The following is a 24,101-nucleotide window of genomic DNA, read 5'->3' as shown; positions in this document are numbered from 1 at the left end:
TCACAACTTTTGGGTTTGGCTAGAAAGTACTCTGGTGGGAGAAGGGGGAATATTCTAACTAATATGCAAAATAAATAAATGTATATATCTATATATATTCAATCAATCAAGATGAAACACTTGAAACTAAATGAATAATTGATTACAGATATATTGCAAAGTTTCTCTCATTGCCATGACCAACTTTGAATTAAATAAATCAGTGAAAGACTTTGAAAGGATTTTGTGTGTGTGTGTGTGTATATATATATGTTTTCTTCAATTATACAAGGGTAATTACATGTGGTTTATATAAATGTATGTATATATTGTATGTTTTAGATATCCCCTATTATTTGTTATCCATAAAAATTGCTAAAAGTATTCAAAAACAAAAGAAGTGATTAGGTATTAATTTATATAATTTATTTAAATGTGTATATTCTATATTGATATGTTATCTTGTTAAGGTTTATTCTTTGCATTAAAAATTGGTAAGAATTGATCAAATTTAAAATAGTTTAAATTTAGATTTCGTCTCAACTTATTACATGATTCTATTATAGAACTAATTATAGAATTGGCTATGATTTGATTCAAAACTCAAATCTACTTTTAGATTAGAAGAATTTATGATTTTAAACACGATACAAAAAGTAATAAATATTTGAATAAAAACCAAGAACAAATGAATTTTATTAGAATTATGTCATTTACTTTTTAATATAGTTATATGTATTATCAAATGAATTGAAAAACATAAAACATTCATAAGCATCTTTCATTGATTTACTACCGTAATTGAGGATTGTCCAACAAAAGTCATCCAACTTAGAATCTTTCAATGACTAATGCAATACATCAACAGGCACCATTGCAATCAAAAAAATTATAAAAAAAAGTAACAAATCATAACCAATCCAGCAGTATTTCTTCAAATTAACATTACAAAAAACCACACCATAAAAAATTAATATTAGAAAGTGGTGCATGTAATATAACATTGTGAAGATGACATAATCCTTCGTATATATATATATATATATATATAGGTTTTTTTAAAATTGCTGATATCAGAAATACTTAAATAAAAATAAAAATAAAAATAAAATAAAAAAGTGTCTTCACAAATTTTGAGTTTTCAATGAAACAATCACTTTGTTATCAACAAACTTTCATTAAAACAATTTCTTTCATGGACCACTGTTTAAAATGGTCTAGATTAAATATCTACTCACAAATAGAATGTTTTGAAATATAAAATACTACTGATACATGTAATATATTAAAAAAAAAAAAAAAAAAAAAAAAATCTGCTATTTCACAATATTCTTCCAACTATCTTTAAATATAAAACACGAAGATTCCATTTGAATCTCTGATGCTTAGATGTAAAAATTTAGTGATTTTTTTTTACTCTCATTTGTTGAATAAATTTCACAACCTCTCCAACTAATTTCATTTTGAACAGTCTTGGATACATTGAAACTAAAATCTAGTAATAAAAGCAACCTCTCCATTCACTATTGATTTTGCCTTCGTAGTTCATAACAAAAAACAAAAATACTGAAATATGTGATTTACTCAAATACTTGTTAAATAATATTTCAAAGAGTTCAAAGATATTAGAATATCAAGTGACAAAAGTTTTGGTGATTCTGCCCAAATACACCAATATATGTGAAGGGAGATAGCCAAATTCGACCTCAGATTTCTTTTTCCTATTGATTTTACAACGGAATAGAGTTGGATCTTCACATTCAACAAATTCGTCTACTTGCACTTAAGTTGAGAGAGGAAAAGAGGGTCAAAGAAAAGAGAAAAAATCATTGGGTGGAGTTTCAAAGTTGGCTGATTCCATGGGAAAGAAAAATGGTCATGTATCACCCAAAAATCCTGCACAGAGCTGTGCTCGTTCATTTCGCAGCATAGCGATCTCCATGCGAATGCTCTCATCGCCTTGACCGGCACCCTCTGCTATTGTCTGCTCCAACGTTGCAATTATGCGCTCTATGCTCTTAATCTGACAAAAGTCAAGCATGGAATCAGATCGCTAACCCATCCATTATTAAGACAGACCCACAAAAAGCCAATTTAAAATCCAAGTAAGCGATTGAACATCGCCAGTAGAGTAGAAATCTACGAGACTACAATGAACCCTCACAATCGTAGACGAGTAAGATGTCAGCAATGTATTGTTAAAGTTTATAAAGAGAGACGGCACCCTATCCATCGCAGTGCTTCATTGCGAGAATTGGGATTAATTGTAACAGTAGCATAAATACTACGTTGGACAAGATTCAAAAGATAAATTATGCTACACATGGAATAATTCAGAAATTGGTACTTCTCAATACTATACCCTGACCCAGTCATTATTGAATTGGTTTTGTTGGGGTTAAAGCGATAGGAATACATCTGAAAGGAAAGCTATCTCAATAGACCTGAATCTACGTTGTCCAAAACCATAACCTAAACTAATAGAAATCGGATTTGAAGATCTACAAGACAGAATTATTAAAAGAAACCTACGTATATGAGAACTTTCTAGTAGGAGGAATCTGACCTTGCGATGAGGCCATCGACGCATGCCATTACGCCGACATATTTTCTTCAGAACAGTAGGACAAATTCCTAGTTCTTTGGCAGCAGCATTGATTGGCAGATGAAAGTGCTGCGCCAAATCTGTCATTTTGAGTTTTCCCGTTCTCTCTCTCTGCAATTAAAGAATTGCTTGTCGGCACACATTGCAATGTAGAAATTTTCAAAGAGGAAAGAAGTGATGAGGTTCATACCAACATTTTAGATGCTCTAGTATCGTGCCACTTAAGTCAAAATATTGCTCACCTGCGCTGCAGCATTACTCTTGGGAGGCTTGGCTGGTCCAATTGTCATATCTGCGTTATCAGTGCTGTCTATGCTTCCACAATGGTGAAGCTTGTTCTGTCCAAGGCCACCTTTCCCATACGCACATCCGCTTTTGGAAAAGTCTACAACCAAAACCACAAATCAGGAACCTGTTTTTTGGTCAGCAGCATCCTCTATGAAGGCACCAATGTGGCTAAGACCCCAGATGTTGGCCTGAAGGGTGTCTGTTTGAATTACCAAGCCCAGCGATCTCATCTCGAATCATGATCATCAGCCAGAACTGAAATTTATCACAACACTTCCAGACAGAAATCGGGTGAACTAGAGATTCATAGCACAATTTTCCTGATCTCTCTCGACAAAGGTGCGTTTACAGGATAGCTATATGATATGAAGAAGAACCGAAGCGAAGGTAGACAGTTATGATCATGCAGAAAAACTAAATTGGGATAAAGGATAGGAAATCAGATATAGAGACAATTTCAACGTCATTCGAGTAAGTAATATCAAACTGACGACATTTTCTCAAAAAGCATGCGAGTTCCAGATTTTGCAGTCTTAAGTTCACATTACATCTAACGCTGATTGCAAGAACATGACTAAATCATCATCCAACAGAAAAAACACCTCACAATCATCACTGACTTCAATTATTTAGATTTTGAAACACGAAAATAGACCGTTTCTTACACACAGAATATTTAAAGTTAAGTAAAGACATGATAGAATATATGGGAGTGCCACTGCAAAGTACTTGCCATCAGCTAGATACAAGGCAAACAAGCTGAAGGCCAAGTACTGCTTGATGAGGCAAAAAAAATATGGAAGATCGGTGACAAGAATTTGTAGACAACAAAGGAGGACAAAAAAAGAAAATTGGAACACAGAAAAAATGAACAAGATAATAGATACATAGATCGAATCAAAAGGAAAAATACATGAATCAAGGCATCGTGAGTCTATGTAGAAATTGCACCTAGTAACCCAGAAAAATTACCAGAGGAAGTACAAAGAACGTCTGGGAGAATAATGTGTCCCATTGACTTCGGAAGACACCCCGAATTTGCACCCATCACCCGCTCTGACGACATGCCTATTCCAAGGCCTCCACTTGCATGCGAAGCCAAGGAGTCATGCCGAAGTACAAAACCTTCCTTTCTACGCAAAAGGCTATACTGTAACAGAAATTGCTTCACGTACTCGGCGTTCCCAACAGGAAACCTGCCACATTATCTAAAACTTAGCCAAGTCAAGCAGACTTTCTTGTGAGTAATACAGTAGTCATAATGACATATAGGCACTGCTAACATGGTCATGTGGGAGACTTTTGATGTGCACCAAATGGATGCACCAGTCACTCTCAGACACCAGCCATAATTTCTTGTACACCAGAGAAAATCAGGACAGAGTAACAAGTTTGATCTCGATGACTTGCATAATGGCCCAGAAAAACCTGTGGCAATGCACATTGTGCTGCAAGTGCATAGCATAACTATTTTAGTTGTTACAATAGGACTAGAAACTATGTTACAATCTTCGTTTTCAACGGTGTTTCTAGTGGTATTTGACTGAGATAATAACAAATGTCCGTATGAAAATCACCAAATCAGCAACTAACAACTCACTCAACCATCTGTTGCTCAAAAGATGCGGGAAAGCCATCGTCAATACAGAACCGAGTCTGCAGGACTGCATGATAGCTTTGGCCATCACATCCATGAATCTCAAGCTTTGTGTCTTGAACTCCTGACCCACATACCGTAATTTTTATTTTATTTTTCAGCAAATTATCACAAAGTTTGGATTTGAACCCTTTAAGAAAAAGAAAACAAAAAAAGAATACAAAAAAAAGACCATAAGTTAAAAAAAACTAGAGCGTGTCACGACACTTACTATTGTGCCAGCTTGAGGTTTCCAGGAAGAGCAATCTCTGCAGTGTTGACTCAACAATCTCACCATAAACATTCAAACTATCACTCGTCGCATTCGGCACTGCGTAATTTTCAACTAGAGGATGCACAAAATAGGATTGAGGCAACTATTTTTCTGTAAACTAAGCAGTCAAAACCACCTCACTGACTACAATGTCTGCTCTGCAGAACAAATCATTCAACATGTGCTGCTTAGCCAAAGGTCTGATGAGAAAGAATCGTTTCCAGATGATACAACCTTTGGTTCACTCCACTTTGCAGCACTACTACCTCTGGAAATATTAACCGTGCGGGAGTTTTAACACAATCTCACATTCTATTACCAGAATTAGCTGATGAGATTCTACTAATTCAGTTGTGAAGCAGCATTTTACATTGTGCCACAAAAAGAGCTGTTTCAACGGCATCTATCTGTTCTTACTTCAGAAAAGGAGTCAGGAAGTACCGTTTGAGTGGATAATACGGCGAAGAATCTGGCATGAAGCGCACTGAAATTGCTGATTGTGTGACTGTCCGAAGTTGGGCTGAATGAGGCCCTCCCGTGACATACCCCAGTCCAATGGTGCGCCACCACAATTAATAGGGTGTGTACCGTCGGAAGTTGAGGCCCCATGCTCCATACTTCCAAAAGCCCGATCTTCGACGTCAACAAGACCAACTAAATTCCCTACCATGTACGATCCTGCTGTGAAAATTGTGGGAGGGCAGGTCATGGAAGGAAGCCTACTTCCTGGCGAAGGGACATAAGATGGCACCTCCAGTTTCACAGGCGAAATGGGCGTATTGTTCATGTAGTTGTCATGCGAGCCGCTGAAGAGGGCAAATGAATCTTTCGCAAGATCAGCATCAATTTCATCAAAAGCGATCAACTCCCCATTCAAGGAATCATCTGCATATGCTATCTCTCCATCAATTCCCCTGCTATCAAACAACAAGGAACTGAAGTCTGATTCTGGGGCTCCTTCAGTCCTTCCAGACCTCCTGTTGTTGAAGGAGGGAAGGGGCGTTAACATATTGCAGGCGGGTGCTGGAGAATTGAATGTCGCAAAATTAAAGAACTGCTCTTCAGCATTGACGTCTTTTGGAGTCTTCAAAAACTCGTTGATATCGAAACGCGGACTGTGCGATGAATTAAGGACCACTCCTTCACAGGTAGGAGAGTCTAACTGCCCACTTGCCATTCTCGCATCAGTCACGAGCGGCGCTCAAATGATGATGCTCACGTCCTGCCTTAGCGATTCCAAAATGATACTTCCGTCATCACTCCAGTATGTCCCAATTTTTCGCCTCTCGGTAAGGGTGTTACACGTGAGTAAGACTTGCGAGGCTCGGAATCACGACAGAAGGCACTATCACCAGTGGACCTTCAGAGGACAGCATACTCCATTGCGATATTACAGAGATATATTTCAAATTCAGAATCCAGTCTCATTATAGTCGGTACGTCAGGGTATAAACGTGGAAAAAAATACTGGTACAAATGAAAGATGGCTACAAACTATAAGGTATACAAGCCCTGGACATGATAGAGATACAAATAGTGGATTTGAAAAATCATTTGAATGACATTCAAAAGATCTTTCCTACACAATTCTGGAATCCATGGAGGATTCAGCGAAAAAGAAAATATACATTAAGAAGCTGGACAGAGGCAAATAGGCTGAGGAGACAATCAGGTTATCAGAAAAAATTGTGTTGTGATTGATGAAGAATAACATTGAGCGGCACACAACACAAAGGATAGATCTGAATTTCATTCTAGAAAACTTCAGGGATGCGTTGAGCAACAGATGAATCGAAAATTTAAAGGGAGAAAGAAGTTTTGAAAGTATCACATCACAATATGATACACCATTTATGAAAAATTATAGATAATGCTGGAAATGGATGCCAGACATCGAACAAAGCACTCACAAATGAGGCACATCTCAGGATGGGCTAATAATACAGAATTTGAAAAGAGGAACCAAAAAATTCTACATCTAAAAAAATAAAAATAAAAATTGAAAAATCAAATCACAATCTTAGATGGACAGATCAGGTTATAAAATTCGACTTCACTAAGGGCATACGCATATGTCAGACTGAGTGGTAATGAAACAATAACACGCTCACGCCAACCTTGACCTTTCAATGAAGTAGTAATTCACTAAATTCGTGTTCATTTCCAAGACAACGGTTCCCAGAGGATGAGATTCAAATCTCCTCCTCTAGTAGGACCGACAAACTTGAGCATAATTTATCTTTCGAAGACGATGGCTGCATGGATCACCATCGCCCAGTTCCTCTGCTGGTTACATTACTCCCAAAAAACGGCCCGAACTACCCCGAGGCTTATATGAATGCCAGAAAAATGAACAAATGACATGTAAACCAAAAGCAGATGACCGATTCAAAACGAAAGAATACTGCAACAAAAGGGAAAGAAGATTCAATGATCGAGGGAGGTAAACAAAAGGAAAAGGGACAGAGAAGGGCAGGGCGGAGGCGGGGCTAGGCTGGCCATTGCATAGAGGGACGATGGGGCTGGGACTGGAAAAGGTATGTTGGAAGAAGAGTGGTAAGAAAGACAATGTAGAGGGGAAGGAAGGAGGATGCACGGTGGCATGGTATGACTGACACCTGATCTTTCGCTCTTAGATTATCATAAGCCTTGGCTTTGCGCGCGCTCTTGCTCTGTCCATGATCATCCTCCACTATGCATTAGGGCTTCTTCTTGCATCCCCCTATCTCCCTCTCTCTCTCTCTCTCTCTCTCTCTCTCTCCATCCTGTGCCTGTTTGTTTGTCAGCCGCCTTCACACCGACTCTCACCTTCTCCGGGAGCCTCACTCTCTCTCTTCTCCATGCAATGCCCTGCGCTCTTCTCCCACGCCTCGCCCCCTCGCACGCCAACCTACACCCCGAATAAAACTCTACCAAACCATTTGCCTCCTCCCCTTTCTTTCAACCGATTCCGGTTGCACCACGAGTCAACTTCCGCCGACACGATCCTAAACCTGCAGCGTATGTACCAGTTGCGCGCCATCGCTCCGCATTCAAAAACAACAAACTCTCAACATCTTTTTGGACGTTCTCCAGCTAATTCCCGCAAATGACATAAGAAACCCAGGCTGTTCACCACACGGGAAGAGTTGCCTTCCCTTCCTTCCGCTTCGCCATCCAAGTCATGAATGAATACGTGAGAATACGCACTCTTCATATCTCTCTCTTCGGCCCTCCGGACCTCATCCGATCGCACGATCGCTCGTCGAATGGCCTCGCCATTTCAACCGTCACCATGGAAATTCCGCCTCCAATTCTCTCAGCTCCTACCCTGCCGCACAATAGCAACCAAACCCATTCGGCGCACAATTTCTTGGTATGATCTACTCTGCACGACTCCACTGGCCCTCTCGAAGCATAGAATGCTCCTCCGGGGCTCCAGAAAGGCGGGCTCCCCGGCCCGCACATTCCATCGCATAATGTCCGAGTGCATGACATCATCCCCACGGGGTGCTCAATTCCACCACAGAATCGTCCTCCCACTTAGTTACCACCATGGGGTTAACTTCGGCCTTTTCTTTTTTTTTTCTTTTTTTTTTCTTACCAGGGGGGAGAAAAGTGGGTTGAAATCGCGTGTAATATTTATATACCATCTCCATGGCTTAGAAATAAATCCATGTTATGGAACAAATAAATAAATAAATAACAAAAAACTTGGATTCATTTTTTGCTTGAGTTTTTGTGGCATTGGATTGATGGGTTTTTTGTTCACTTTTAGTTTGTTCAGAAATTGACATTTGTAATAAATAAATGAGATGAAAATGTTGTTCGTGTTTTGCTAATGAAGTAATAATTTGGTGTTGTTGTTGCCACCATTTTCTTGGCATCATGGAATATATTGGGCTAGCAAACAAATGGTCATATGTTAGCTAGGTAGAATGATCCCCTTTTTTTTCTTTTTTTTTCTTTTTGTCTTTTGTTACAAATCATCATGAAATAGACTAAAATTGGTGAAAATTCTTCCAACCCCATGGGGTGCAGCAAAATGCGTAAGCAATTTATGAACTTAGATAAAGTAGTTGGTAAGTTAAAATTAAAATGATTGGACTATATATATATATATATATATATATATATGTGATTATTTTTATGATAAAGTCTTGCAATTGCAACATGTTTGCAAATTTTTTCATGATCATGCAAAAAATTTAGATAGTTCAGATAATAATATATACATTGTAATAAACAAAATTTATGTCTGTGATGACCTATTAATACACATAGTAGAATGCAATAATCACTGGGTTTATTTAAAGTTTTATTTCTAAAGTGAAAAAAAATCTATTTTCAGAAATGATATATAAATAATCTAAGATAAACAATTCTAACCGAAATTGTTTCATTTTTTAGCTATTCTAGGAATAGCAATATGATTTTTTGGCATCACCATGGTCTATTGAAAGAATTGCTGAGTCTAAAAGAATCCTATAGCTTTACTCATTATTAATTTTTTTTTAAGGGTTCAAATCTACATCGTCAAAAATTACAAAAACATATAATGAATTTTTTATTTTTTGCAATTGCATCATTTCAAATTTATAATTCTATCAAACAATGTACTCAACACTAGGGTCTGTTTATTGATGATTTTAACTTTTCTTTGTAATCAACCATTAGCAAATTATTTCAAAACCAACCGAAATTGTTTTTAATAATTTGTAGATTTTTAGCATCTTAATAATAAAAAAAAATATGGTTTTTTAAAAGCGATCATGAAACCAATTACAACTTACAACGTAGGTTTTCGAAATTAATTTTGTAATCAATATAGTAGATGTAAAACTTGTGAAAGAGTTTATAATACACACAACCAAATTATATATTCCACACTATCTCCAAGCTAAGATAAGTAGTCTATCAAACATCATTTTTAATATCATGGTGTTAGTTTTTTAAGATGCTCAAATGTTTTTAAAAATACATAAATGTCATATATAATGTATGTTGTTCGACAAAATACTTGCAAATATACTCAAAAAGAAACGAACAAAATTTTAAATCAAGTTAAATACAAAAATAAACATAAATGATTTTTCAATAACAAAATGCACTATTCTTCTTCTTCATCTTTCAAATAAAAAAACCTAAAAAAATCAATTTCATATCTATTGATTTGATTTATTACAGTTACTCTAAATGTATCATATGTTTAATATATTAAAACAGTTTATTAATTTTTTGGCGTCAACAAAAATACGTTAACTATTTTCAACCTCACAGATCGTTTTTATATAGTTCCAACTGCCATCTTTTTTTTCCCCTTTTTTTTTCGTAATTTCTTCTTGTAAAGTTTGAAACTTAATCAAAATAAATTCATTAAAAAGATCAACAAATTTTCAAAATTAAAATTATGAAAATTATCATAGAATAATTTTCATTTAAATGTCTTTTAATAAAAAAATAAACTAATGGTGAAGTTTGGAAAGTAATGGATATTTAATGCTATTATTTTCTTTAAATATACTGATAGTTTAATGTTATACCATTAATTAATTTCTTTTTCTTTTCCTTAATTTTTCCAATCACAATTATTTAAAATAGTTAACCTATCTTCAAAATTGTCCATTGAAATCTTTGTAAGATTTACAAGGGAAATAAATTAATGATAATAATAAAATTGATCCAAATTTTATATATACATATATATATATATATATATATATACACACACAACACCCCACAATAGGGAAATGGTAAATAGACCCAAGTTTTTACAAAATCAACCTACCCATCCTCACCATCATGAAATAAAATAACGACCTCTAGATTACTTTCTCTACTATTAGATAAGCAACCAATGAAAACCAACCACATCCATCATGATTTAGTAAAAGGATGGCTCTATTTAACATATGACAGCATGGGCAGAGTTCACCCATTGACGCGCGGCGACGGTAGTAGGCGGCAGGCGACGTTCCAGTGGAAAGATGGCACCGAAAGGAAAGGAAAAGAAGCGCTTGCGCGGAGCGAGAGGAGGCGCCGCGACGAGACGAGACGAGACAGGGAGATATGAAACAATGGCGTCGCACGAAGTGGGGAATTCGCACACTCCTGCCCCTTCCAATCCATTCCCAATTCCATTCCCATTCAATTCCATCCCCTATGTCTCATGCCAGTCGCTTCGCATCCTGGCTCACAGCCATCGCTCTGCCCTTTCTGCGCCTCCTCCCTCCCTCCCTCTCTCTCTCTCTCTCTCTCTCTCTTGCTGCCCCCCTTTCCCATCGCCCATTCCATCCACTGCTCACGTACTCACTCACTGCGCACCCCGGATGGAGCTTCACATCTTCTCTTCCATCGCCCCAACAATCCCCTGAGTTGATCTCCTTCGCTCTACCAGTCTCTGCCTCAATTGCCCAGCTCCTGAGTGACTGCTCATCATTCAGTCCCTTGAACCACACGGACTTGGATTTGTCAGAAGTTGGCAGTACCCACCTGCTGCAATTGGGTGACGAGGTTTGCATTGCTGAACTGCAATGGTATGCAAGTACTATTCAGGAGTTGTCATGGTAGGAGTTTTGAGCTGTACGTGGTCAGGTTTTGGTGTTTGTGTAAAAAGCAGTAGGTGTTAGAGAACTAGATAGCAGGTATGGAAATTACATGCCGCTGAAGTCGGCCCTGAAATGGAAACAAGACTTGTGGACTGGGATGTGGTGGAATTGCAGCATTGATTGCACGACTGACTGTTGTCCTGTGATTGCAGCGTCATGGAGCTCGATCATGCAAATAAAATGTCGCTGCTCTCGGTTGGGGTTTTGGTTCTCCTGCTAAGTGGCGTGCGTGGGTCTGCCGATGAGACGGATACGGAGCTGGACCCACGGAGTAACCCCGAGATCCAGCACACGATGACGGCGTTGGCCAACATCACCGACATTCTGGAGCTGGTGGCGTCGGAGGGCGGCGTCATTGCCGATGATTGCGAGCGGCAGATCCAGACCGCTAACGAAACGCTGCACTGGCTCACTGACCAGATCCCGCGCACCCCGCTGCTGGAAACGGCCAAATTCTTTAGCAGTGCTGCAAAAGCAGTCTCTGCCTGCAATGCATATCTGGCGTTACGCGCTGTGAGCCTATCAATCAAAGCCGATTCGTGATTGCTCGCTGATTTCATGTGAGTGTTCTGCGTCAGGAGATGTGCACCCAGGAGATCACTCTTAACATTTTCGGTCACTTGCAATTGCAGGATACGTTGCCAGTCTCAACCATTCAAATAAGTAAAATTGCGCTGTCAACAGTGATGCAGATGCTGACACAGCTGTCTTCAGACGCAGAAACGGTAGTGGATGTGGAAAAAAACGTCAATAAGACTAGCAGTGATTACCACCATGTAGATGGTTCCATGTCGCACTCCAACGAATCTAAGTTGTTAACCCCATGTACGTGAATCTGCCACTCTCCCGCCAATTTTTCTCTCATTCATTTGACTCGAGCTGGGCAGTAGATCAAAGATGTGAGGAAGTTCACATGAATGAATCGCTAGTTTTGGTAAGAATTGATTATAGTTGACGTTGAGACCATCGTAACAGCCACAGACGGGGACGATGTTAAGGAATGCGCCACGATAAACCCGACAAACTGCCAGTTCTCTGCATGTGGTAATGGGAGGGGTCTCACTCGATGCGCATTTGGCTACGCTGCGGGAGTCACCGGAGGCTTGAAGGGAATATCCTATGTTGTAACAAACAACGAGGATAATCACAGGAAGCCTTCACTGGGGTCTTTACGATACGGGGTGAACCAAGGTGGTCAAGCGAATGGGGGTGTCTGGATCACGTTTGCCAGAAGCTTTGAGATCACGCTCACTGACCTACTGTGGATCAGAAGTGGGACTACAATCGATGGTCGAGGATTCAATGTCACAATAACGGGGAAATGCATAGTGTTATGCGGAGTTTCCAATGTCATTCTCCACAACTTTCAGGTTAGCACGGTAGGGGAGAGCGACACGGTGCACATCTATGCAGGGTCGAGCCGAATCTGGGTGGATCACCTCACTTCCACAGATGCGAAGCTGGGGTTGGTGTCAGTGCTGCAAGGCTCTACGGACGTGACGATCTCGAACTCGTATCTGTCCAATTACAACTTCAACATGCTGCTGGGCGCCTCGGACTTCGACAAGGAAGACGCTGGAATGCGGGTGTCGGTGTACCGCAATTGGTTCCAGAACTCGATGCAGCGGATGCCACATTGCCGGTGGGGGAAATGTCACGTAATGAACAACTTGTATACCAACTGGGGTTACTATGCGTTGGGTGCGCGTGTAGGCGGGAAAATTTACTCCGAGTCGAATTTGTTCGTTGCAAGTCGGCGGTCGGAGATTACCCACTGGTTTAACGGGATTGGAACGAATTACGACAACAGTATTTTTATCAAAAGCACCAAAGACATCTTCCTCAACGGCAGCACTTTACATGAGTTTCTAAATCCGAATACAACTGAATCAAGCGATGACCTAAACACGATTTACAAGAGCGACAAGTTGTATCCCCCAGCGATTCTTCCGGCAACCTTGAATAAGGTGTTGCCGAATTGTGTCGGTGCTGTCTTCGGTCAAAGACTTCTCCAATGTTCTACGTAGACTACATGCTTGCCCACCAACAAATTCCAACGTGTATCATGCTCGGAGGAATCGACTGATTCATGAAAACTCACAGCCACATGAAATCGACTGATTCATTGTCCAGATCCAACCACTTGTTCTCGGAGCGCCAGTCATCTTCTCGGCTCGACGCCACAGTTGGATGTAAACTGGTCCAACTGGGCTTGAGAGAACCATCGCAAGTAGTCTGAAAGCAGTCAGAAACTAAATCCATGTCCCACTGTTATCGCGACACGATCACGATCCTTTGATGGCCACTCCTGACTCAGGCTTGGAAACGAAACTCAGCTACGATCGTCGAAGCGCTCATGGTCACCTCTGTCGTCGAGGTCTGGAGTTGAGAATCGTACCCGGATGTGATCTTGGATCCGGTTATCAATTTCACGAAGTCATTGGTAGGCGCCCGATGGTCGCCGGTAACCGTTTAAGCCTTCCGTCCGTTATTTTTCTAAACCCTTGAATTGAACTCTGTGTCCAATTAGCAACTTTCAAACTCAATATGTCATATATAATTAAATTTTATTCCCCAGAAATTGGAATTTTTTTTGAAATTAAAATAAAATATTCTTTGCATGAATTGTTTGCACCAATTTGTTATGAGGTCAATTTTAAATGCATGGTTGTTTATTTATCAAACATAATAGAACTTTTTGAGTATCATTAGTAATAAATTTTATGGTGGTATTTAAAATTTTAAAAAATTAAATTTATATTAAAATTTATTAATATTAATAAATAAAATTTATCCTAATTAAATTAAATAATCACCAAATCCAAAAACAAATCCATGAATCTACACTAAGTATTATTGTGTCTCAAAGTGCATCACTCAAAAATAATACATTATTATCAACATTTTTTTTAAAAAATTATTATAAAATAAATCCATAAAAAAATTAATTTTTTGCAAAAAATATGTAATTTAACTTAGCACAAATGAGGTGAGTTTTGAAAAACATAGATCAACTTATCAAAGTATAATGCATTGCATATGATGCAACTCTTGTTGCTAACAATAATAGCATTGGCAAAAAAATAAAAAATTTCATTAATGAACCTAGACAAAAAGAATTTATATATATATATATATATATATATATATATATATATATATTCTTTTGTTTAAATATTGTAAGAAGAAGGCACAAATTGCCATGTCAATTGCTTCTTTTAGCATTGCAAGTCTATTATTTCTAAGTAAAAAAATAGATATTTTACTTTTAAGATTCCTTATAATTTATATGATGAAGCAAATTGTTGCATTTAAGAATTTGAATTGGAAAAACTACTTTAGAATGCCAAGGCATTTATTTAAGATGAAACAAAAGTAGCCAATAAGTTAGTTTTTAAGGCTCTAGATAGGTAACAATGAAATATTACTAGTTTTAAAAAGCCATTTGATAGAAAGTTGTTTGAATTAGCTAGAGAATTCCATCAAATGTTGTGAATTACTTGTCATAGAATAGAAACTCAAATTTCTAGTGCAACATTGAAGCTCTCTTACATATGCTCATCTATACTAAAAAATAAATCTTACAATCAATTGGGGACTATTGCAAGGTTATAATACTAGAATAGATAAAAATAGACATTATGAACAATATTTGTTTATATGTTGGAAAAAGAACATAGGCTATTTATATTAATAAAAATAAAAATATAATTAACATTCAAAATAGAATTCTTATGTTTAAATTGGTATGTAAAATGATTAAAAAGTATTATCGCAATATTATTGACTATGTAAACAACCAACAATACATCATAAATTGGACAATTTTATTTACCACTAGTATATGTATCAATTAGTTAAATCTCTATATTCAATCAAAAAAATTCATTGAAGAAGTTGATGTTTTTTTTGTAAAAACTAATATTTTTTAAGAATAAAATAATTGCTTCATATATGCAAACAAATATCTTAACATTCTTATTATTAACAAATTGTACAATAATCACTTCAAGCCGAAAGTTAGAGCTTTCAAAATGATACAAAACATGGCACATGCTTTATACAATAAAATATGTCTTATTACAAAGTTTCAATATCACATGTAATCACCACTAAAATTGTAATTAGAGCTCAATCTAGAAAACAAGTCTTTATTCCACCAAGCAACTTAGAACTCTTTGATATAAAACTTATCTTTAGACTAGTACAAAGATAATTTCTACTAAAACTTATCTTTTATATAAAATTTAAGAAATCTTTAAATAAAAAAAACAATTTCTACCTTTGGGCTATAATCAGCAATAAACCAATATTTTTTGATAGACAATTATATGTTGCTTTATTACATACTGAATCCAAATGGAACATTACCTTGATGCCATATGATAGATATTATGGATATATTGCAAATGTTATTTATTATAAAATATTTGAATACTAGATTTAAGCTATAAGTTTAAAATAAAATAAAGCTCCTTCTTAATTATTAAATATTCCAAAATTTTGTTTATTTGTTATTAAGATGTAAAATATAACAACATATAATAGTTCAAACAACTATCAATAATCATCATGATATGGATTATGATCTAGAATTAATTTTATGCCATAATTATATTTAATGTTTTGTATTTGAAGTTATATAAAATAAGCTATTTACAAGCATTTAAAATTGAGAAAATATCATATATATATATATATATATATATATATCAAATATGTTGATTGATAAATGCAAATATATCTTTCAGATTTGTGATAATAGCAAATGTACCCTTGTTGATAATAAGATATCATCAACATTCCTTATTTAGTCATTATTTGGCTCCCAAATTACAAACTGTGATTTTGCTTTGCTCCTTTTTAGCTTTTCAAGAATTGGAAAAATCTAGCTTCATTTTCTTTTGTCAATTTGTATATCATGTCCTACATCACATATTCTCAGCGGTACTTTGCTATGGCAATGCTTTCCATGCCATGATGCTTGCATCTTTCAAATTGCATGCTACCACCCACCACTAATTACTTGCCTACAAGCCTCTAAACTTTAAGGTACAAATATGACTTATGGGATGGTAAAAAATCCAAAGGGTGCAGTGCATAGGTGTGATGAATTGCTCCAATAAGTTTTTGAGTGAAAGTTCAAGGTTGTTCGTTTAAGTTTGGAAAGTCAAGTGCATATCATATGCATTCCTAATGGTAATGGTATGCATAAATCGGCCAAAATGCATACTCACTTAACTCAAGAAGTAGTTTGCCAAAAAGAGGCATGGCAAAATCTTAACTTGTAGTCTAGACCTTAGATGACAACTAAACAAAGAATGTTAGTGAGACCTTATCACCAATAAAGATACATTTGCTATTATTACAAATCTGAGGGTATATTTTCTATTATAAAGAAAACGAGGATATTCTTGATATTTCTAACAAATTTGAGGGATATATACATATATATATATATATATATATGATATTTTCCTTTTAAATTCTAGCATTTTTACACCACATAACACCAAAAACATTACTATATTTTAAGTTACAGCTATTCTTTTCTCAACCATCCAAATATACTCTTACTTTGTATCTAGTTGGTTATTATCATCTGTGGCTTCTCAAAATTCCTTACCATAATTTTACTATTGAGGTAGTTAAAAAAAATTTATAAAAATTTGGATATCTTGAAATTAGTAATAGTGAACATACATATGAATACATATATTTATGTGTATATGTTTATTTAATATGTTGGAATATGTATCCCAAGGACAATAGAGCATTAGCTTTAGTTTTATTCTCGAATACAATAACAAAACCAAAATCAATATGATGAATTGCTAATTGATATAAATGTGAAAAATCCTGATGATAAATATGATATTTGCTCTGCACATCCACATACATTTACAAATTGGGTAGGAGTTCATTGCTGCAAGTCATCATCTGCTCAGTACTTAAGCATATGGGTTTGTAATTCGAGAGTTCAATTACGTCTACTCCTGGAACGGTGCTCACATAATCTGCATCAATAATACTGGTCACACTTTATGAACTTGGAACCACTCACCATCAAATAGTCAACAAGTTACTCATTCAACAACGTTGTACAGGTCAAGGGCTTGCGTCCCACGTCCACACTGCTTACCATCTAACCACACCCTCACTTAACCAGAACAATGCAAACCAAAAAGTCAAACCAGAGCAAAAGATCCAAAAGAATATCTGTAGACTTCCCAAACTAACGAATCTGAAAGAGAAACACAAAAAACCACATCTACATCGATCAACCGTCTATGCAGCTTATATTCCATATTAAACGACTGTTTTCACTCGATTCTCTACGACTCTGAACGCTGTTGCGAAGCTTGCACTGATGGTTATCAACAATATCAGCCCAGTACTGTAGCCGAGAACATCGTTGAGGTGAGTATTGAACTGATTGGACTAAAAAAAAAAATACAGAGGGGGATCGCAATAGAAGATCTCTACTGAAAAGGCAGCTTTCATATGCACTGCTGATCAAAACCAAGTTGCATATTTTCTGACAAATCTACGATCGGCAATTAAATGTAACAAAGTATGAAAGGTCCACAAAAAGGGGTTTTGATTAAGCCAGTCTTTCAAGTTCCTCCTAGAAATCACAGCAACCAACCGTCTTTGACCTGTTCCCACTTGTGCTAGAAATTCACGCGAGGTTGAGTACGTCCTCGCAAAGAAGAAACTGGGTGAATGCCAAAAAAATACTAACATGATCAAGTTTTGACATCCTCAACCGTTCGAACACAGTAAATGCTGATGACACAACACCGAAACTAAGATGGTGTTGTTTACCGTGCGGCCGATGCGGTGACAGCTGCAGAGGTCATCACCACATTGGTGGTAAGAGCATAACTGCGCTGACCAAGAACTTTGGTCTTCTCAATAATTTGTTCGTATCTGAATCACAACGAGCGAGACAATAAGAAAATACCCTTTCTCACACAAAAACTGCAAACAAATATATGTTCTTTGATTAGCTAACATTAGGTGCAAAGCGAGATTATAACCTGATCTCTATATATGGTAGCATCATAACCGCACATCTCTTAAACAGTAAAAACGATTATAGATACAGTTGTGGATAAACAGTGCGAAACCTAACTTAATCAAAACTAATACCAAGTAACGCAACAGAAACCGCTGACAAGTAGAAAGAAAACATACATGTTAGGGTGCTGAGTGCCCATCACAACAGTGCCCATCTTCGAATCAATCTTCGCATCCAAACGAGCATTGCGAATAAGATTCACGATCCATCTTTCGGCATCATCGTAGTTCATGTTCAACTTTTGAGAGAGCATTCCGATGTCGATGCACTGGTGGATGCGACAGTAGGTCTCAAAAATGAAAAGCCGGGCATTCTCCATAAACTCATCACGTAATGGAATTGTCACAAAGCCGTTTTCAGATGTTTGTTTGCCCAAGAAAAAGTCGCTCACAATCAGCTGCAAAGACGGTAAGATCCAACCGGTATGACTTTCACATTCAGGCAACCGATGCCCACATAGGGCAAACAGCGTGTTTCACCAATTTTAACAAACTGCTGAAACCGTGAAAATCATCATTAGAAATACTGAAGAAACCGCTCAAACCAACTCATTCCATATAAGTAATGAGGTCGTAAACCTAACACCTACAAAATAAAATTACCGAACCTCACCTCTTCACATTCACGAAGCTTCTTCTGAGCTCCTTCGAAATCATAATTTACATACAAGCACTCCAAAAATTCAGTAATCGGATCGCTGTACGTGTAGCGCTCCTGTTGAATAACCTTAATCAACTCCTTCAACATGTTTCTCCTCCTTTTGTTTACAATTGCAGCTGCAGCCAAGTAGCGCAACAAGTGATGCGCACTTGTCTGGATTGCATTTAGGTACCTGCAAATGTGATGAAATCAAGCTGCTCAAAACAAAGCGCATTGGGACAACTATCCACAACATGTACCGAACATAAAATTAACAAGATAAAATTAATAAGCATATTCCATCTTGACTGGACACGAAATCTAGACAATCCGTACAATATCAGACTTAATGTCTCATGTAAACGAATGAAGTCCACTTTAATGAAACGATACCTTTCAGAGAAGAACAAGTCAATGATGCCATTCCTTCCACTGTCATGGTTGAAGAAGATGAAAAGACTCCAGTGCATCAACCACGTCCGCTGCTGCAGCTGATTCAGAGGAGAAGCAAAGTTCTGCAACACATAAAACAATAAAAACAACTGCAATCAGGGCACCATGTTGGAAGAAAATGCCACGGTCGCCTTTGCTGTCCTATTACTATTTCTGAGACGTAACTGACTATCGAAGACTGAACAAGGAAGACATAATCACATAGTCATGGCTATGGTGAACAGTGTCATAGTACGGGCTTCCTTGCTTTACAATGAAGTCCATTCACCGGAAAGTGGATCCTCGAAACTGGTCGAACTAACCAAAATATGGAAAATAGGTTGTGAACTCAACATACCAAACTCTTCTCGGCTCTCACCTCTAAGGCAACGGCGATGGTCTAATAGTAGACACACCCTCAAACTACGATAGAGAGAGACGGATATGAGGAAGTGTCTGCCACAACTCTAGATCAAAGTGAATAACAGTCTACAGTTTTCTTCACTGAACATTGCATCGAACGATCCTAACGTCCTTACTAAGAAACTACCTTCCTCATTTTCGACGTCGTACTCACTACTCTTCAATAAAAATACAAAAATCAGCTTAAAGAAGCAGAGAATTAAATCTTTGCCTAAACGAATAGCTCGCATGGGTATTAATTATAGAGCAGTGACCATACCTTGGAATCAATAATTTCCTTCAGCCGATTCAACTCCTCGGTTGCCACATCCCAATTTTGCATCAATACCTCACAAGCTAGCTTACCCCAAAGGGCACTAATGCTGCGATCACTGTTGGTGCAAAGAGTCCGATACTGATACAGATAATCAGATGCACCAGAGTAATTTCCACACTCGAACTGAAACTTGGCATAATGATAGAGGGCCTCTATTTGCTCAGACCCAATCTGAAAATCCATTGCAGTACCAGAGTTAAGTATTCATCAGATAGAGCAAAGGCCAAATTACCACCCTAAAGCCGCTCTTAATTGTAGAAACTTTTCCTGTCTTCACATGTACCCTGAAAGATACTCTCTTCGAAGTGTTAAAGATTTTACTGTAAACCATTACTATTCAGAGGAAACAAGATTAAAGATTCTACAGGATTACTTGAAAAGGCAACGGCATACTTCTAAAAGACACCTAACGAAAGAGCAACACCGTGTTGCACTGTAAAATACGAGAATGTAGTGCCTATCCAGTGGAGGATTAACTAGTAGAAGGCCAGGTGCGAACATACATCCGTAGTGTTGACGTTTTGGAGGCCTCAGATATATGTCAGCAATGCTAAAAACTTGCTCGCTACCCCATTCATCATGAGATTTCACGATAAGCGCAGGCTCAACCTAGTCATAGTTGAACTAAATTAGCAGTTTCAACTACGGATAAAAACCATTCATTCTGTAAATTACTTCTTGAGCGAAAACCTAACCTGGTGTCGTTCCTGCAACATTTGGAGGTTGTAATGCTTATCAGATCGTAATTCTTGAACAAGAGCTGGGTTCTGTAAGAAGCTGATGAGTGGTGAAGCTGATTCTTCCAGCATCTTAAGCCGACCGACTACCTCTACCCTCCTGTCCACCATGTCTGGATCACCTCACAAACATGTCAGCAGCGAACTAAATTCGATGAATGTCCTGACCACTAAATACCGAAAAATGGCGTTGAAAGCCCTTCGGACATTACTTCGCATCGATCCATATTGAACTTCGAAAGATTGGAAGCGCACTTCAGAATCGAAACTCCGATTGCCACCAATTAAACGTGAAGCGGGAACCATAACAATCAATGCCAAGGATTCCACTCCAGTCTAGAAATGAAGACTACAAATTCTGCGGTTCCAATCGAGGCAAGCAGAACACAGTGCCAGACATTATGCCCGACATACCTGGATTAATTAACCGCGAAACAAAGGAAACAACTTCCCATCAAAATGACACCAAATGTTAAAGGGTTTGAGCTCTCTGAGATCGAGAACCCTCAAGCGAACCAACTAGTAGCACAAATTGCTCACTGTCTCGCTAATCAATCTTCCCCATCGTCATTAACGCTGGCACGTTCCGGTATTAGCTGAAAGACTACGAATACACTTTGAAGGGCATCTGTTCCAAAGGGTCCATGCAGCATCCCACGCCGGGAAACTTCAAACACCAGAAAAACAGAAAAAACACAACAGATCACCAGACACCCCCTATAAAAAAAAAATAAATAAATAAAGATATAAACGACAACAACTCCACCGCGCGCACTAACCTTGCGGCACTTCCTCGGTGTGGTACAGGCTCTTGTGGATGTCCATGGCATAGTCCACCATGTTGGTCTTGCCCAGCAACTCGATTTTGGCTTTCAGGATTTGGTCATCGCTGTAGATCTGCTTGTCCTGCAGAAACTCAAGCAGAGGGAACACGAGGTGCCGGTCCAGGAACGGCGCAACTTTGGCGGTGAGATCAAACTGCGCCATGGCTACGAAACCCACGAAACCCACGAAAACCCCACAGAATCCACGAAGCTCTCTCGATAAAAAAAACACAAGAATCCAACACAATGACAACGAGTCAGAGGGCAGAGTGTGGGCGACGGGAGCGCCACCGAAGGAAAGGCCGGGTAACTCGCGCGCGGGGGGTGAAGCAGCCCAACACTAGGCCATGCACTGGCGCGTGTCCTCGGCAAACCCTAACTTCCCCGAAAACCCTAATTTCATCCCAAGCCTGGGACTGGGCCCTTAGCTTGAATGCACCCACAAGCTTTGTGATACTTTGTACCCAGTTTCTGTTATCATTCTTAAATTTTATTTCCAAATAAATCTTGTGGGTTTATGCATGAAAAGTTGATTAAACTCTTGGTGTGAGAAGACATTGGCCTCAGTTTTATTTAATTTTTTAATACATGTTTTAATTCATGGGTCTAATTTGTTTTGATGTGAAATAGTTTATCTGATTGGAAGTTTTTTACATGGCTAGATGAGGAATATTGTGGACATGAGTTATTTGTTCTTTATGTTGGGAATTGTGATTTGTTTGTTTTGAGGACTGTTGAGTTTTAAACTCATCTTGATAAAAGATTCGTTGGTTTCTTTTATTAACTTTGGTTTGTGAACTCATATTGTGTGTTTTTAAAACGACCCTGTTTCTTAAAAACAATTGTTTTGTTTTTTTTGTGTTATAGTGATCTTAAAATGTTGAACTTGACTGTATCACGTTGTAATGTTATACAATATATTTTTTATTTTACTCATACTGCAACAATTAAACTTTTTTACACTAGGTTTTAAAGTACATTCACCTAAACCAGAAGATAGAATGCTTTAAATAAATTATATGTAAGATCAATATCAATAAATAAATAAATAATATATATGTATATATATAACTAATTATGTGAATATTATTATGCATTTAAATAAACAAAATTTTACTGTAGTGTGGTTCTATTAGCAACAAAAAGAAGTACATTTTTTTGCAGTCAATAAGCATATTTTCAGTTAGAGATTTCATGTATAATGCTGAAAATAAGATGCACTTTCGGAATGAATATTTATTGATACATATACATATTTGGGGGTTTTTTTTTACATCCTGTTACAGCTTTCAAAATATATTTTATTTGTTGCTCTTTGATGACTAAATAAGGAATACAATGTTTGTAATAGAACTTTTAAGATGATTTTGTTGTACAAAAGTATTTTTTCCATGGATAATACGTCCAAAAAATTATCAATAAAAGAAACGCTTGCCATTTATGACATGATATCATACACTTAGACCCATTTCAAATTACTACTTCAAATTAAAATTTACACAGGTATTTCATGAAAAATACAAATTATTCCTCATTAACAACACAAACAATATGACTTTAGATATTATACTGGCTTTCGTATCAAAGATTGTTGGATATTATGAATTTCGGAAGTACTTATTGTGAATCATTGATTTTGCATTTCTTTTCTTTCCTGTATCTACACGTAACACAGAAATGTACTAAAACGTTTATTTAGAAACAACTAACTACTATTAATATGATTTGAACAGAACAAATACTTTCATTAAAACTCTACCTTAAATTAAATACTGTTTGTAAATCAATCCTAAAAAAACGTACCATTTCATAGGACAGTAATTTTATAATTTTTACCTTTCTCATTCATACAAACATAGACAGACATATGTATATATATATATATATATATATATTGTTTCTTTACATAGAATAAACCATAAATTACATGAAGACAATTTTGATATTGCAGCTATCAGATCTTGAGAATGATGATGCTAGCAATTGAAAATAAAAAACTTATAATCTTTCCTTGACTTTCTTATCAAATTTATAACTGCAAATTCAAAAATATTTAAAACTTTGCTTTCATTATATTACAAACCTACATTTTATAATGCAAAAATTCAAGTTATTCACGTGTATCATAGAAAGTGTAGTTAAAGGTAAAATTATATATATATATATATATATATATACATATTATAAGCAATGGAGTGCTTGAATTTTCCAAATTCCTATAAACAGAACACCTATCACTTAAATACAATATTCATCACCTCCAATGATCTGCGAGGG

General features: G+C 37.0%; 3 protein-coding genes across 6 annotated transcripts; 1 reads left to right on the top strand and 2 right to left on the bottom strand.

The window, feature by feature from the left end:
- Positions 1-1,543: 1,543 nt before the first annotated feature.
- Positions 1,544-8,174, bottom strand: LOC112273714 (uncharacterized). Of its 3 annotated transcripts, none has more exons than XM_024502812.3 (7): positions 5,224-8,174; positions 4,741-4,854; positions 4,473-4,593; positions 3,845-4,068; positions 2,827-2,969; positions 2,546-2,695; positions 1,544-2,002 (listed from the first exon to the last, which is right to left on the bottom strand). In XM_024502812.3, the coding sequence occupies exons 1-7, from the start codon at positions 5,957-5,959 to the stop codon at positions 1,856-1,858; spliced, it is 1,635 nt and encodes a 544-aa protein (XP_024358580.1). In that variant the 5' UTR covers positions 5,960-8,174; the 3' UTR covers positions 1,544-1,855. The 3 variants fall into 3 exon arrangements, with proteins under 3 accessions (XP_024358580.1, XP_024358581.1, XP_024358583.1); XM_024502813.3 differs by having other exon boundaries at positions 4,741-4,839; XM_024502815.3 differs by lacking the exon at positions 4,741-4,854 and having other exon boundaries at positions 5,224-8,172.
- A 2,733-nt stretch (positions 8,175-10,907) lies between these two features.
- LOC112273129 (putative pectate lyase 21) lies at positions 10,908-13,979 on the top strand. Of its 2 annotated transcripts, none has more exons than XM_024501569.3 (4): positions 10,908-11,297; positions 11,522-11,882; positions 12,002-12,194; positions 12,345-13,979. In XM_024501569.3, exons 1-4 carry the CDS (start codon positions 10,924-10,926, stop codon positions 13,394-13,396), a joined length of 1,980 nt encoding a protein of 659 aa, XP_024357337.2. In that variant the 5' UTR covers positions 10,908-10,923; the 3' UTR covers positions 13,397-13,979. The 2 variants fall into 2 exon arrangements, with proteins under 2 accessions (XP_024357337.2, XP_024357338.1); XM_024501570.3 differs by having other exon boundaries at positions 11,133-11,274.
- Positions 13,980-17,936: 3,957 nt separating this feature from the next.
- On the bottom strand, positions 17,937-22,115 carry LOC112273497 (eukaryotic translation initiation factor 3 subunit E). The gene is made up of 7 exons (XM_024502388.3): positions 21,780-22,115; positions 20,959-21,113; positions 20,207-20,434; positions 19,486-19,607; positions 19,066-19,285; positions 18,570-18,850; positions 17,937-18,302 (listed from the first exon to the last, which is right to left on the bottom strand). Exons 1-7 carry the CDS (start codon positions 21,985-21,987, stop codon positions 18,194-18,196), a joined length of 1,323 nt encoding a protein of 440 aa, XP_024358156.1. The 5' UTR covers positions 21,988-22,115; the 3' UTR covers positions 17,937-18,193.
- Between the last annotated feature and the right edge of the window lie 1,986 nt (positions 22,116-24,101).

The sequence above is a fragment of the Physcomitrium patens genome, chromosome 20 (genome assembly GCF_059467195.1).
Source record: "Physcomitrium patens ecotype Gransden chromosome 20, ASM5946719v1, whole genome shotgun sequence".
NCBI lineage: Eukaryota > Viridiplantae > Streptophyta > Bryopsida > Funariales > Funariaceae > Physcomitrium > Physcomitrium patens.
This window is presented reverse-complemented; position numbering and strand designations above follow the sequence as displayed.

Excerpts from the sequence above, each read along its gene's own strand:
- LOC112273714 (XM_024502812.3), bottom strand. The coding sequence starts at position 5,959 with ATGGCAAGTGGGCAGTTAGACTCTCCTACCTGTGAAGGAGTGGTCCTT. Across the intron at positions 4,594-4,740 it reads AACCTCAAGCTGGCACAATA|GAGTTCAAGACACAAAGCTT; the intron begins GTAAGTGTCGTG and ends TATGTGGGTCAG. Across the intron at positions 2,696-2,826 it reads AGAGTAATGCTGCAGCGCAG|AGAGAGAGAACGGGAAAACT; the intron begins GTGAGCAATATT and ends CTTTAATTGCAG.
- LOC112273129 (XM_024501569.3), top strand. The coding sequence starts at position 10,924 with ATGTCTCATGCCAGTCGCTTCGCATCCTGGCTCACAGCCATCGCTCTG. Across the intron at positions 11,883-12,001 it reads CATATCTGGCGTTACGCGCT|GATACGTTGCCAGTCTCAAC; the intron begins GTGAGCCTATCA and ends TTGCAATTGCAG. Across the intron at positions 12,195-12,344 it reads ATCTAAGTTGTTAACCCCAT|CCACAGACGGGGACGATGTT; the intron begins GTACGTGAATCT and ends CCATCGTAACAG.
- LOC112273497 (XM_024502388.3), bottom strand. The coding sequence starts at position 21,987 with ATGGCGCAGTTTGATCTCACCGCCAAAGTTGCGCCGTTCCTGGACCGG. Across the intron at positions 18,851-19,065 it reads AGCTTCGTGAATGTGAAGAG|CTGATTGTGAGCGACTTTTT; the intron begins GTGAGGTTCGGT and ends CCGTCTTTGCAG. Across the intron at positions 18,303-18,569 it reads GGCACTCAGCACCCTAACAT|ATACGAACAAATTATTGAGA; the intron begins GTATGTTTTCTT and ends GTTGTGATTCAG.